This window comes from Apis cerana, linkage group LG1, assembly GCF_029169275.1.
Source record: "Apis cerana isolate GH-2021 linkage group LG1, AcerK_1.0, whole genome shotgun sequence".
Taxonomy (NCBI): domain Eukaryota; kingdom Metazoa; phylum Arthropoda; class Insecta; order Hymenoptera; family Apidae; genus Apis; species Apis cerana.
This window is the reverse complement of record NC_083852.1, coordinates 1,962,386-1,978,322: the sequence shown is the minus strand read 5'-3', so window position 1 is coordinate 1,978,322 and position 15,937 is coordinate 1,962,386. Positions and strand designations below refer to the sequence as shown.

Sequence of the window (15,937 nt, the reverse complement as noted above, 5' to 3'; positions counted from 1 at the left end):
TTTTTTCTTTTTTTTTTTAACTAAACAATAATATAAATAAATAGCATATTTATATAGGTATATTAAACACGAAAAAATGTGTGTATGAAATACATTATCTTATTTCCAAAAAAATTCTAATTTAATTTGTTTTTAATATAATAAAGTTGATTAATTAACATTTTCTTGTTATTCTTTTTTGAGATATTATAATATAATCTTAATTATAAAATCTAAATAAATTTATTGTTTTTGATTTTAAAATACTAATATGTTTCACAATATAAAAATAAATTAATTTAATTTTTATATATGAAGTATTTTAAAAATATGGGAACACATTAATTGAAGAATCTTAAGGTAATTTCAAATATTTTCATTATATCTTTGTTAAGAAGTTATTAACAAAAAACATTGGCCAATCACAAAGCACGTGCTCTAGTCGCGATTGTAGCATTAGTTATGTATTATCGATCAAACACATACAAATTCAAACAATATATGTTAAATATAATATTAAATATTAAATATTTTATTATCGATAAAAAATTATATCAAATTATATCACGAACATTGAATAAACTATAATATTTAATACACTTTTTTTGACATATATTATATGGATTTTGTTGTTCGTGCTTGATTGGCAGCATATAACCAACACTACCGTCATGGCTTGATTAGACTATACGCTTCGTGATTGGTCAGTATTTTTTTATTAATAACTCGTTAACAAAGTTGTAATGAAAGTTTTTACAAAATGTTACTTGAAATTATTTTAGAAATCTTTAATTAACTTTTATTCCCATATTTTTAAAGCATTTTGTATATAATAGAATATACTGTATTCTCATTCATATGTAAAAATTAATTAAAATGAACGATAAAAATATTCTATATGAAACATATTTTATATATTATACTTTAATTATAAATTGTAAACAACTTAAATAACTTTTAATATATTTTAGATTTTTCATATTTTAATTGCAATTGCATTCTCGCTCTCTCTCTCTCTCTCTCCCGCCTTCTATTTATTTCTGTCTATCTAAGAAGATATTCTTTTAATAGAATATTTATTAAAAATATTTATAAGAATCTATGATTAATTATAAATTATATGTTTATTATAAATATTAAGTTATGTTTAATGAAAATATATTGTATTCTTTCTATTCAGTTAGTAAGTATTAAAATATTTCATTTTAAATAAAATTTTTTTTTGTGATACTAAATTTATTACTTTGCGATAAATTAAATATTATTAAATTTAGATTTTTATATTCATGTAAAAATAAACATTATTATACTTAACATTATAATTTGTTTTAATTACAATATGAATATTATTTATTCAAGTATTAAATATTTTTCCCAAAGAAAAATCTTATATGTATTTATAATTATTAAAGACATTTAATATTTTATTAAAATCATTTATTTTAATATTCCGATTTATTTATTTATTTAGAAAATCATAATATAGAATAATATACATAAATTGCATAAAATAATCGTATTATATAAAATAATTGTATGAAATAATTATAATTTATATTTATATATACATATATATAAGAAATATATTGTTTTTATTTAAAAATAAATATATTTTGAAATTTAAATTTTATTTTTCTTTCATTTGTATTAATTTGTTTTTATCCATTTTTCAACGCTAATATTTTATTTAAAAATGTTTTAAATTTATTTTCTTCGTTACTAATATTTAAATTTCAAATGAATATAAATAATTTAAATAAAAGTATTATAACCTTAAATGTATGCATAGTTGATTTACTTTTTCTATTATTTGAAATAATTTATTTATTATTATTTTTATTTTATTTCATTTAAAAAATTATTTATTTAGATCAATCTATGATTAATCTTATAGAAAAATATTAATTAATTATTTATATATTTATTGAAATGCTAAAACAAAATTTTAGATATTTACAAAATCGCATAATTTTGTCAAATTAAAAAATTCTATATATATTGTTGTAATCTATATTATAACTTATAAACTGTTATTTTTTATTATTATTATTTTTATTTAATATTTATTATAATATTCGATATTTTAAATAAAAACTTTATTTTTTAATGGAGTATGCGCACGATTTCTCTCAACATAGATCTTAAGATTCCTTAAATAGCGTACTTTCTCATTCTTTTCTAATATTCTGTTAACTATAACATTCATAGAATATCTAGGATAAAATAAATCTATTTTTATTTCTAAATATTATCAAATATTATTTAATAATATCACATAATCGATACAATGTCTCAAGCTTATATTCATGCATGCGAAAGGGCGGAATTATTAGGATTGCCAATACCAAGTGAAGAAGAATGGAAAGAAACGCAAAAGTCTGAAGAAAACGTTAATAATGACGATGATGCAATGATTCAAGTAATTATTCTCTTTTATTATTGAATAAAATTTTAATTAGAATTTTATTTTTTTTTATTTATAAATGCAATATTAATTTTCTTAAAAATTCTAGTTTTTATAACTTTTATTTTTACTATTGTACGAAAATAATAATAGTTAATGAGACAAAATTATTTTTTACATAAATGAAAGATTAATAATTTCATAATATCGTCAAATATTTTCAAAGTTTCATATAATTTATAGAACTTGGATTCTTCTAGTGAAACTGCACAACGAATCAGTGGAGGACTAGATGAATTAAACAGTATACTCAATGTTACTCAAAAAAAAATTAACAGATTTAAGGTTAAATAATTAAATATATTTTTTTAATAAAATTAGTAGTAAGAATTATATTTAAGTAATTATTATTAAACACAATAAATATTTTCTAGTTATAATAGTTTTCTAGTTATATTATGTTTTGGAGTATGACTTTGTAAAATAAAGATATTTTACAGAATATTTGTGGCAGTTTGGGTAGTTTACTTAAAGTAAAAGTAGGATCTAAAAATAATACACCAGATCATAAACTAACTGAACAAAGTCATAATGAGATAAAGAACATTAATCCTGAAACATCTATAAATGAAGAAAACTTAATAGTAGAACTATCTGATGATAAGAAACACATGGAGAATACAGAAACTATTGCAGCAACATCAAAAGCAATTGATATCAATAAAAAAATGGGATCTCATTTGAATAAATTAGATTCTCTTATCACTAAAGCAGAAAATGCACAATATAGTATGCAATTTCAAACAAAACAAATGAAAAAATTTTTAAAATAATAATTTATATGCAAAAATAATATTTTATTCTAATACTCTTTTTCTCAGGCCTCTTCCAAATAAATTTAAAACTTTATTTATTACTATTAATATGCTTAAAAAATTATATAAAATAAAATTTATATTATATTAAATGTTCAAAAAAAGGTAGTAAAATAAAAGATATAAAAAATTAAATTATTAAAATGTTTATAAATTATATATATTCAAATATACAAGGAAAATTTTACATTTTAAGAAAATAAAAATTTATTTGATTGCTTATTGTATATTAAATGCATAATAATATATTTCATAATATATATATATATTAGAATTCATATTCATATTTTCATGTAAAACATTGACTTTTCCAAAATAAGAAAAACATATTGAACAAAAAATATTGAAAATGTTAAAATAATATTTACATCAGGTTATTATTTTTTGTTATTTTTAATATTATTATTAAGTTAATGTGATATATTAAAATATAAAATTTATAATTGAAACTTTTTATTATAATAATTATAATAAATTAAAAAATACTTTCTTTTAAACAAATATCAAAATAATTAGCATCTAAAATCAATATTATAATAAAATTTATTTAACTATTAATTTTGATTATATATTCTAATTGCATCGCATGTTCCTTATTTATATTAATTATTTGTATTAAAATTTTTTATATGTTATGAGAACCTTAATAATTCTCTTTTTATTTATTGAAATTATACAACTCTTATATTATAAAAATTCGTATTCTTAATGTTTTACTTATTTAAAGATATATACATTTTCTATAAAAATTGCTTTAAGAATAATTCCATATAAATTCCATATAAATCATATGGAAGCTCAAATGAGCTTATATTATTATGCAATTGTTATTGTTATGAAAACATGTAATAATTTTTATAAACTATTATAATTTAATTACATCATATTAAAATGAATATATATTAAACGTTTAAATATACATAGTGTTAATTGTTTATTTGAGAGAGTATAATATTAATTTCATTAATTAAATATATTTTAGATAATTTTATAGAGAAATATTTTTTCTAACATTAGAAATATATAAAAAATATAATAAATGTAAAATATAATATAAAAAAAATAATAGAAATAAATTTGTAAAATACAATTGTTATGAATAATTTATTACTATGAATATATAAATATTATAATATATAAATATTATATTATAATATGAAATCAGATATTATATTAATATATTATATATAAAATAATTTATTTAAAAAAAAATGAATTTTTATTCTTATGATTAACATAAAAGAAAATTTATAATGATGTATGCTATAGAGTAATTCTTAAATTTATTTTAAATTCTTTTTTATTTTATACCAGCACTAAAAAAAATTGAATTAATATCAAAAATTTTAATTTTAATGATATAATGAGTTTCATTCTTGTAACAAGTTGTATTTAAATAAATAAATTGGTATTTAAGAAATGTAAAAATGTTATTTTATAATTTTATAATACGTATCTATTTTATGTTAAACAATATTAAAGTATTTCTAAAAATAAATTTATTATAGAATTTATTTGCAAATGAAGTTCAATATCTACAATTCAAAAAGTATGTTAATTCTATAGACTTTAATCTCGTTTTTATATCAGTATCAGCAAATGGTTTTAGAAAGAACTTCCGTTAATATCAGCATTTTCAAGGTAATAAGCATTAATTTTTAATTATTAAATATATCAAAATACTAGTAAAAATAGTGAAAAAACATATAAAAATATTAAAATTGTTTAATTAATCGAATTTTTAAAAATCATCAATAACAATAGTCGTCATAATCAAATATTAACGAGTTTAAAAAATAAGTACACGTAAGTATATATATTCTAATGTAAAGTCAAATTCAACGATTTACTTGAATTAAAAAAATTATATTACAAAAAATAAATAAAATAGTGAATCTTATTATACATTTATTATTTATAAATTCTAAACTTATAAAAATAATTACTGATTTTATGATTAATAAATAAAAATAATTAATTATATAGTAACATTTCTCCACGTATTCAAAGAAGCAGCGAAACAAGACTCAAATTAAAAATTTAATTATTAAATATGTCATATACTGAGAATTACATACAAACTAAGCTAATTGAAGGATTAAACGCTTCACATGTGGTATGTATTTTATAAGTTTTATTATATCAAATACATGTTCCTTATTTCTTTCGATTGCATTCATTCTAACCTTGACTTTTCCACAATAAACCCAGGTAACTAGATGTTATTTCTGAAAATATTTCCTAATCAAGAATATATTTGATATATAAATTATTGAAGTCTATCAACATATATAATTAAAAATGCAAGAAAATGTGCCAATTCTGTTAATTTCATTGTTTGCCCTTCTTTTGAGATGGTGTATTACATATCATTCCTATAGTGGTCAAGGAAAACCTCCGATGTTTGGAGATTATGAAGCTCAACGACATTGGCAAGAAATAACTTTAAATATTCCAATTGAAAAATGGTACATAAATACAACAGACAATGATTTACAATATTGGGGATTAGATTATCCACCATTAACTGCCTATCATAGTTTTGCAATGGGCTATGTTGCTAATAAACTTAATTCTTCTTATGTAAAATTACATGAATCTAGAGGTTTTTCATCTGAAGATCATAAATATTTTATGAGGCTCAGTGTTCTTTGTATAGATATTTTGATATATATACCATCAGTGATATATTTTATATTAACTAAAGAAGTACCAAAAAATTTTGAAGAAGAAAAACTGTCTATATTTAATTTAAAAAGAAAACATATTAATCTTTTGATAATATTGATTTATCCAGGTTTAATATTAATAGATCATGGACATTTTCAATATAATTCTTTATCATTAGGATTATTTATTAGTGCTATTACAGCTATGTTACAAAATTCTTTTATTATTGGATCATTTCTATTTGTTACAGCATTAAATTATAAACAAATGGAACTTTATCATGCATTATCAATTTTTTGTTATATACTTGGAAAATATTCACCTATAAAAAAACAATTTTGGTTGTTTAACTTAATAATGTTATTATGTATAGCTATTACAGTAGTTTCTACATTTTTTATCATATGGTTACCTTTTATTAAAGATTGGGAAACATTTATAAATGTTGTTTTTCGATTATTTCCAGTTTCTAGAGGCATATTTGAAGATAAAGTTGCAAATATTTGGTGTACAATCAATGTGATTTATAAATTACGTAATACTTTTACAAATAAAGAATTAGCTAAAATTTGTTTAATACTAACTACATTTTCAGTTTTACCAAGTTGTATAAATTTATACTTAAATCCACAAAAGGAAAGATTTATTATTTCTCTTATTAATTGCGCATTAGCATTTTTTCTATTTTCATTTCAAGTTCATGAAAAATCAATTTTGCTTGTTGCAATTCCAGTTTTATTATATTTTGAAAGCAATCCATTTCCTTGTTTCTGGTTCTTAATAATTTCACATTTTAGCATGCTACCTTTGTTTATAAAAGATGGTTTATATATGGCATATTGTGTTACATTAATTTTTTATTTCTTTATTGTTTTTTGGACGCATCCTAATTTATTTGATAATAATGAATTACTAAATAATGCTAATTCGAAAAAAAATGTATGTATTTTAACCAATCAAAAACGAATTAAAGCAAACTTAAAAAATATTAAAAATAAATCAATTTTTATAAAACTAAAAAAAGATATTGTAAATTATAAAAATAATTTTATTTTATTAGGTTATTCGTTTTTCTCAAAAACAATTTTATTTTATTGCTCAATTCTAGGAATAATAATACTTTCTCTTATTAGTGCTTTTTTAAAACCTCCTAATAAATATCCAGATCTCTTTGCATTATTAATATCTATGTATTCTTGTGGACATTTTATTATTTTTTACTTGTATTTTAATTATAAACAATTTGTATATAAAACAAATATAAATTTAAAATAAACCAAAAAGACAATATAATTTGTTATATTATTACTATTTTCCTTAATATCGAAAATTTTAATAAATTATTAAAATTTATCTTATCTCCAAATATAATTAAAAAAATGATATTAAAAAAATTACAATATATTACAAATAAGGAACATGTTATAAATATAAATTGTACATAAATATTTAATATTTATATATAATTATAAATATATAATATTATTTATATAATTCTTCATTATGTTCGTTAGAATAAAACATTAGATAATTACATTTTTTATGAATTATCTTTATTAATAAATACATAGATAAATGCATTTTTTAAATAAATTATATAATATTTTATAAGAATTTGAACTTTTCCCTATTATTAAATAATAATTTACTAAATTAAATTAAATTAGTAAAATAATTTACTAAATTAATATAATAATATTGGGCATACAAATTTAAGCTTTTGTGATTAGCACATTTAAAATATTATTGCTTGTATTATGTAAAATTGTTGTGGAGAATCGGTTTAGTTTAGAATATTTTCGTTCAATTAAAAGCTAATTTTTTAAAAAAATTTATATAATATATGCATTTATATGAATTATTAATATTTTTATAAAATGTGATTTTTATATTTTATATTTTTATACTTTATTATTATAAACAAAATAATGTTTATATCATTTAATATAAATTTCATAGAAGATAAGGATTTCAATAATATTAGAAAAATAAAAATTGTTTTATTTTAATACTTTATTCTATCTTATTAATTAATTTTTATATTATCTTTAAATGTTACAGGAAGTTATAGATGAATCTGATGGTTGTGGTGCTAAGTTTTCTGTAACAATTGTTTCTCCTATTTTTGAAGGCAAATCTTTACTTCAACGACATAGGTATTATCTTTTTAAAGTTGTAAAAAATTTATTAATATTACTCTTCTAACATCAAATATATTTATATATTTATTATATTAATTTTTCAGATTGGTAAATTCAATATTAGAAAAAGAACTTAAAACAATTCATGCATTTTCACAAAAAACATTAACACCAGCAGAGTGGAAAAAATAGGAAATGATAAAAAAATATCTTTCGCTAATAATCAATTTATTTATAATTTATTCATAAAAGAAATTGTTTTATTTCTAAGTTTTATAAATAAAATACAAAAGATTTAAAATGATTCAATTTAAAGTATCTGCACCAGGAAAAGTTATTCTTTTTGGAGAACATGCTGTAGTATATGGAAAAACAGCTGTTGCAGCTAGCATAGATTTACGTACAGTTCTAAATTTTACAGAATTACCTGAAGCAGAACAAGTTGTTAAAATATGTTTCTCTAAAGTAAATTTATTTATTACCATACCTCTGCAACAAATACAAAATTTCTTTTTTATTAATAAAAACGTGGAATTTATAGAAAATTATGAAATATTTTATAATAAAATAAAAGAATTTGTCTGTATTGTTAGTTATGCAAATGTTCAACAAAAATTAAGTTTAGAAGCATTCTTTTATACTCTTATTTATATTGCACAAAAAGAAGAAATGGAAATAAAACCATTTCAAATTCAATTAAATACAGAATTAGCAATTAATTCTGGACTTGGTAGTTCTGCTTCTTTTGCAGTTAGTCTTGCTGCATGTTTTGTACATTGGTCACATTTACAAAAAAATATTTACAAAGTATTTGATTTTTCTACTTTAGATGTTATTTCAAAATATGCTTTAAATTGTGAAAGAATTATGCATGGTAATCCATCTGGAATAGATAATTGTATCTGTACATATGGATCAATAATAGAATTTAAAAAGGGTAATTATATACAACCAATAAATAATATACAGGCAATGAAAATTTTATTAGTAGATACAAGAGTAAATAGAAGTACTAAAGCTTTACTTGAAAAAGTATTAGAATTAAAACATACATATCCAGTTATTATTGATCTGATTATGGATTCAATAGATAATATATCAAAAGAAGCAGTTAAAATTATTCAAAAATTAAAAACTTTCTCAAATACCAATGAGTTCTTTTTGGAAGGATACAAACAATTAATGGTTAGTATTTTATTAAATTTTAATATATTGTTGATAAATTAAAATAGAAAAATTAATTCATTATTTAAAGAAATAACATTTATATGAATTAAAATTTAGAAATATATTAAAATATTATTGATTGATAAAAAAATTTGATATTTTGATATACATTAAAATTTTTTTATTAAAGATTTACTTATTATAGATACTTTACTATATAGATATTATTATAGATATTATTATTATAGATACTTATTAACATGAATCAAGGATTGTTAGCCACATGTCAAATTTCTCATCCATCTTTGGATAGAATTTGTGCAGAAGCACAAAATTATGGTTTAGCAGCAAAACTTACAGGTGCCGGTGGTGGCGGACATGCATATATTCTCTTATTACCAGATACACAACCAGAAACTATTTCAAGTATTTCGCGAAAATTAATTGCAGACGGATTTACTGTTAAATTAACAACTTTGGGGTGCTCTGGTGTACAAATTAATTAATGACATTATTATAAATATTATATACATTGAATATTAGAAATATTGATATTTATGTATATAATCGTAACTAGGATGAAATTTATTCAATATTTCAAAATGCAATTTATTGCCGTCATTGCTTTCCTTTTCCTCTCCTAAATTATTTGATTTCTTGTTTTTTTCTATTTGACAATTTTAATAATAACAGATTTATATATTTATAATGAAATCAAATTAAAAAGTTTTTATAAAACTACTTAACAAATATAAAAAATTAAATATAAAAAAACAAATATAAATTTAAAATAGTTATTTTGAAAAAAAATTGATTGAAGACTATTTGAAGATCCATGATTACTTAATCTACTATTTAATCTAAAATTTTTGTAATCTCTCTAAATAGCTTTCCTAGTTATGTCCTTTGTGCACATTTAAATTTATAATTACTAACAATAATAGAGTATATAATTTTTAGGTACATAAATAATTTTTATACAAGTGTAAATTGCAATTTTAATATTAATATGAATTAATTGTCATATTAATTATCATCATTAATGTTTTTTATTAAATATAATTGGTCAATTGCTTACAATATAATTTTGATATTATTTATAATATAAAACAATATTTGAATTATTTATTTTAATAGTTTACAATGTAAATAATAAAATTATTTTAAACACATTTTCTAAATTAAAAAGAATATATTAAATTATGTATCAAAAATCATTAAGAAAGAAATAAATTAATTTAAATAGTTTAATAAATTATTCAAGCATTTAAGAAATTTAAAAATAATTTTCTTAGATAAAATATATTACTTATATTTAAATATATGTTATGATATGTATTATATAAAAATTATAATTTACTAAACTATAATATATAATATATATATAATTATTTAAATATAAATATAATTATTTTGAAGAAAATTAATTTTGTTATTGACAAATTTTATGAAACTGTATTTATGAAAAAAATTTATTGTAACATCATATTATTATAATATTTTTAATAAATAAATAATTTTAATAAAATTATTTGTCTCTATTATATCAAAACATAATTCGAAATAAAAGAGTTTTATTCTTATATCATAATTAAATATATTATCGATTTCTTTTTACTTTATGCTTTTGGTCAGAACTTTCATTATTATTATATATAAACTTTTATATTGTAAGTTTTTGATACTTGTTTTAATATATTATGAACGAATGCAATATGACAATAAATGCAAATTTAATTTATTAACTATACAATATTTGATGTATTACGATGTATTTGTCGAGAATCTGTTAATCCTATATAATCTGATTCAGAAATTGCATCTTCTCTATGATTTTCGTCTACATTATGAGTAGTATTTGATAAAAATTGTCTTTCTACTTGTTTTGCTTCTGCAATCCACTCAGTAATTTCATTAGTATACATTTTTCTTTGTAAAACTTCTCTAGTTCGAGGACGTGATCCAATAAAAACAGTAGTACCCTGAAATATTTTTATATGATTATAGTAATTTAAAAAAATATATTCTACTTAAAAAAATTTACCCCAACTATTAGTGAAGGCCGTAATTTTTCTAAAAGTTGGAAATCTTCTATTATATATTGCAACTCATCCCATTTTAATTCTACTTCTTCATGAAGCATTTTTTCTTCTGTAATGTTTATAGAAAATTAATAAAAAATTCAATAAAAAATATTAAACTATAATAATAATTGCAAAAAAAAATTAATTTCAATTCAATTTCAAAAAAATTAATTTTTTATATTATTTATTATATATAAGTATTTTTATATTATACTATAATTATTTATATTATAAGAGATTATAATTAAGAATATAATAATATAATTACCATCACGTTTAGACGTTGATTTTTTATAATGTATCCTAAATCGAAATGCTTCCAAGAAACTAGATACTACAATAGTTAGAACAATCATAGTCACTAAATAAAATATCATAAAATATATTCGTGTATACATTCCAACAGTAAATGCATATGCATTCATTAAGATAAACCAGTTATTAACAACCGTTAATTCAAAAAGAGTCATACCACTAGCTATAAGATTGTCAAAAGTGTTAAGATAATAATATCCTAATGCAGTACTTTCATTAGCCGAATATTTATAAAAATCTTCAACTGTCGTGTTTCTGTATTCAAAGATATTATAATGTAATATTTAATTCAAAAATATAATTTATAAAAAAATACTATCCATGTGTACACTTACTTGCAACAATTTCGCATATTATATCCTGCAAATAATTCCATTCCAATAATCGCAAAGAAATAATATAAAACAAGCATGACTACTGCAGTAGAAGACATTAATGGAGTTAAAATTACAAGTGTGCCAAATACATCTCGATATCTCTTTTTCATTTTAAACAATCTCAATAATCGAAGTGGTCTGAATAAAACAAAAAATTTTGCTGTAGGAAAAAGACATAAAATACAAGCAGCAACAAGAGTCATTATAGATGTGCCCAAATCAAAAAGATTCCATCCAGAACTAAGATATCGTCTTGTACCAAGTCCTAGTACTTTTATCAATGCTTCAGCAACAAATACTATAAAAAATGATTAGTTTTCAAAAATAATATTACATATTTATATATTCATATATTATTTAATAATATATACTTTTACTCACTTCCTCCAAAAAGAAAAGTATCCCAAGATGCAGCAAACAAAAGTGTACTATGAACATTATTAGCTGGCTCTAGTATCCTTATTATCATAGCAATACCATTTGCAATGATCATTATATCTAAATGTTTTTTATAATTTTTAAAAAATATAAAAATAAGTTATAAATTAATATAATATAATTCTTTTTTAAACTTACACATCAAAGTTTCAAAATAAGACCATCTAATAGCAGCATGTGCTCCTGTGCAAAGTATCTGCAAAGGTTGTGATGTACTGTGATACCAAGGCACAGTAGAATATTGTGGCTCCCATTGAAGTATAATAGTGTCATAAATATTTAAAAATTCTTCAATACTTAGAACTCCACTTCCAGAAGCATTTAAATGTTGATACATTAAAACAATATCTCTTACATCTATGAAAAATTTATATAATTATACAGTACTAAATTTAATTTATATTATATATAATTTATATTTAACTTATATTATTTTATTAACAAATTTCTGTAGATATATTACATACTTTTATTTGGAGCATAGTATCGCATTAATCCTTCAAATTGACGAAATCGCATTTTATCCGGACTTTGTTTAGAAACTAATAATTTAAAGGCATGTTGACATGCTTTTCTTTTATGTAAAAACAATTTTTTAAATTTATCACGTTCAGCTGCCGTAAATGTTTCATTAACTACTGCTAACATCAAATTCATCATTACGTACAACATTGTAGATAAATAAGATACAAAATATATAGCATACCATTTATTTTTTGAATATGAAGGCATCATTACATCTGGAAAACTAAATACCGAAATTATTATTAAAATCTAATCTATAATTAAAAGCATAATAAATTAAAAATATTGTTAGAAATTTAATTATAAAAGAATACTTACTTAGCAGTAGTAAGAAGAACAAATAAACTCACAAAACTATCTTGTAATGTAGAAAAATTTCTATTCATTTCGGAAAACATATAATATCCCAATACTGTATAAAGTGTTATGAAAAATAAAAGCAAGCCTAACATATCTAGAATTGGAGGTAATGTTAAAAGTATTTGTCTAATAAATCTTCTAACACCTCCAAAACATTTAGTATCTACTAAAAAGATAGGCCTTAGAGCGCGTGTTACACGAAAGTGTGATGACTGTCGTACTAATACTGTCATCGCTTCTAAAAACATGATGACCAATGTGATACACTGTAAAAATGATGTAAATATATAGTTTTCATGCTTATATATTGTAGCATACAAAAAACTTTCATTACATAAATTTTTCATTTTATTTAAAAGTGAAATAGAAATATACAAAAATATATAATTATAAGAAATAATATCATTTTAATTAAAAAAGTAATTTATTTTTATATATTTTCTCATATGTCTTTCTTTATTTAATATTAATGCAATTTTTAATTTAGAAAAAAAAACTATTATTGATAAAAAATCAAACATTTGTAAATATTTAAATGCACATATCTTTGAAATATTCAAATATTCAGTTGAGAAAAATTATATGATAATTTTTATAAAATCCATATAATTTATATAATAAAAATATAATTTTTATATTAAATAAAAATATTAAGAAAACATTAATATTCTTGTTTTTCATTAAAATATAGTAATGTATAACATTATAATATTCATATATAATATTAAAATTATATATTTTAAAATTAATATATATATATTACTTCTATAAGATCCCCCAATAAAGATATTATTATATTATAAATGAATAATTAACACAATTATCATTATCTCATTTCATTAAAAATGTAATCTAAAATAGTCTGTAGTTGCTATGTTACTTATCTTCTCATTAATACCCTCACATTTTTTGTATCAATATTCTGAAATATATGCAACTGCTATATTGACATATTTACAAAGTAATGGAAGAAAATATTTCAATCTTGTGATATTCAATTTAGAAGAGAATTATTAAATATAAATATAATTTATATCAAAATATAAAATATATGAGAAAGTTTATATGATATAATTGTATAAGTCTTAAATTAAATTCTATAAAATTTTTATATAAATTATTAAATTGTTTTACCTTCAACATTGTTCGTTTGTGTTTTAACATAGTTGACCACCCAATCCATCTTAACTTTAAAGCTAATTCTATGCCTATAATTATTAAAGCAAAAAGTTCTATAGATCCATGTACCCATACTGGTATCTAAAATTAAAATAAATAAATAGTGTAATAGAAAGAAAATATTTTCTTATTAATGACTTACTTGAAACATTGGTACTGCTGGCTCTTCTGCAAGAGCTAAAATCAAAAGTATAAGGGAAGTTAATAAATCTAATCCATAATACCAATTATTATGAACTAAAAGATATGCTGGTAAATCTTCTGGATGTTTTGGATGAGAATCAAACTTTTCATTATTTCTGCCTTCCTATCAAAATAATTTCTTGTAAATAATATTTTACATTTAAAATAATCATTATAAATACATTATATAGTGTAACAGAAATTATTATATATATTTTAAACTATATATTATATATTATATATATTTTAAATAATATTATTAATGTGAAGGAGATAATATTATATATACCTCTAAGAATATTGCAGCTTCATGATAATTCATTTCCCAATGTAACTCATGATCTGTTAATGAATCATGTGATGGAAGTACAGCATTTTCAGACATATTTTCTCTGAGCACATCATCTGTTTCAAATTTATGAATAAAGTGATCAGTCTTTATATTTTCAATAGGAGAATTTACATGATTTTCTGTAGAAGAACATGATAACATAGATCCATATTCTATAATAAATAAACAAAAAATAAACATATATAATGTAAAAATATAAAAAAACATATGTAAATTTTAAATGGTAAAAAAAATAATATAAAATAAATAATATCTCTTATTATGATGATAATATTAAACATTATACATGTATATAAATTCAATAATTCAAATATTTAATCAAATTATTATATAATTTATATCAAAAATTAAAAAATGCATATTAATTGTTAGAGTATAATTTGATGAATATTATAAGCTAAAGATATCTAATAAAAAAATGACAATAGTAATACATAGCAATACAGTTGTCAAAATACAAAACTTTCATTTTATATGTATATAAAAGATAAAATGAAAGAAATTAAAACTTACTTTGACATGATCGATGCGAAATATCTTGTTCAAGTGATATATTTGCACCATCATTAAAATGCTGATAATTGCCTGAATATTCAGTAATTTTAGGAGAAGACATTTGAGAATATGTCACATGTCACATATATAAAAAAAAACAATACATTTATTGTATTAAAATATTTGTATATATTTGTATATTTTGGTTAATTTTGTTCAGCTATGTGACTATTTACAAGCTATACACTGATTGGATTAGATCAAAAATATTGACGATGACAATATATGATAGTATATACATATTTTTGTTTGAAAGATATTTCGCATTACAGTATTACAATATTATTCGATCTTACATTTGACGTTCTAATTTGTAGTGCGCATGCGCATTTA

General features: G+C 19.7%; 5 protein-coding genes across 8 annotated transcripts; 4 read left to right on the top strand and 1 right to left on the bottom strand.

The window, feature by feature from the left end:
* The first annotated feature begins 402 nt into the window (after positions 1-402).
* Positions 403-4,686, top strand: LOC107992779 (uncharacterized). The gene is made up of 3 exons (XM_017048839.3): positions 403-2,398; positions 2,627-2,728; positions 2,884-4,686. Exons 1-3 carry the CDS (start codon positions 2,267-2,269, stop codon positions 3,214-3,216), a joined length of 567 nt encoding a protein of 188 aa, XP_016904328.1. The 5' UTR covers positions 403-2,266; the 3' UTR covers positions 3,217-4,686.
* A 66-nt stretch (positions 4,687-4,752) lies between these two features.
* On the top strand, positions 4,753-8,373 carry LOC107992780 (uncharacterized). Of its 2 annotated transcripts, none has more exons than XM_017048841.3 (3): positions 4,753-4,899; positions 7,990-8,084; positions 8,174-8,373. In XM_017048841.3, the coding sequence occupies exons 1-3, from the start codon at positions 4,858-4,860 to the stop codon at positions 8,259-8,261; spliced, it is 225 nt and encodes a 74-aa protein (XP_016904330.1). In that variant the 5' UTR covers positions 4,753-4,857; the 3' UTR covers positions 8,262-8,373. The 2 variants fall into 2 exon arrangements, with proteins under 2 accessions (XP_016904330.1, XP_016904329.1); XM_017048840.3 differs by lacking the exon at positions 4,753-4,899 and adding an exon at positions 5,245-5,374.
* On the top strand, positions 5,235-7,221 carry LOC107992777 (dolichyl pyrophosphate Man9GlcNAc2 alpha-1,3-glucosyltransferase). The gene is made up of 2 exons (XM_017048837.3): positions 5,235-5,374; positions 5,470-7,221. The coding sequence occupies exon 2, from the start codon at positions 5,560-5,562 to the stop codon at positions 7,201-7,203; it is 1,644 nt and encodes a 547-aa protein (XP_016904326.1). The 5' UTR covers positions 5,235-5,374; positions 5,470-5,559; the 3' UTR covers positions 7,204-7,221.
* Positions 8,370-9,844, top strand: LOC107992778 (mevalonate kinase). Its single transcript, XM_017048838.3, has 2 exons — positions 8,370-9,254; positions 9,485-9,844. Exons 1-2 carry the CDS (start codon positions 8,370-8,372, stop codon positions 9,740-9,742), a joined length of 1,143 nt encoding a protein of 380 aa, XP_016904327.1. The 3' UTR covers positions 9,743-9,844.
* A 422-nt stretch (positions 9,845-10,266) lies between these two features.
* LOC107992781 (two pore calcium channel protein 1) lies at positions 10,267-15,912 on the bottom strand. Of its 3 annotated transcripts, XM_017048844.3 has the most exons (13): positions 15,563-15,862; positions 14,987-15,201; positions 14,657-14,821; positions 14,470-14,595; positions 13,294-13,601; positions 12,918-13,198; positions 12,589-12,807; positions 12,394-12,510; positions 11,971-12,310; positions 11,793-11,890; positions 11,589-11,654; positions 11,281-11,387; positions 10,267-11,218 (listed from the first exon to the last, which is right to left on the bottom strand). In XM_017048844.3, exons 1-13 carry the CDS (start codon positions 15,663-15,665, stop codon positions 10,982-10,984), a joined length of 2,382 nt encoding a protein of 793 aa, XP_016904333.1. In that variant the 5' UTR covers positions 15,666-15,862; the 3' UTR covers positions 10,267-10,981. The 3 variants fall into 3 exon arrangements, with proteins under 3 accessions (XP_016904333.1, XP_016904332.1, XP_016904331.1); XM_017048843.3 differs by having other exon boundaries at positions 11,589-11,890; positions 14,987-15,102; positions 15,563-15,912; XM_017048842.3 differs by having other exon boundaries at positions 11,589-11,890; positions 15,563-15,907.
* Positions 15,913-15,937: the final 25 nt, after the last annotated feature.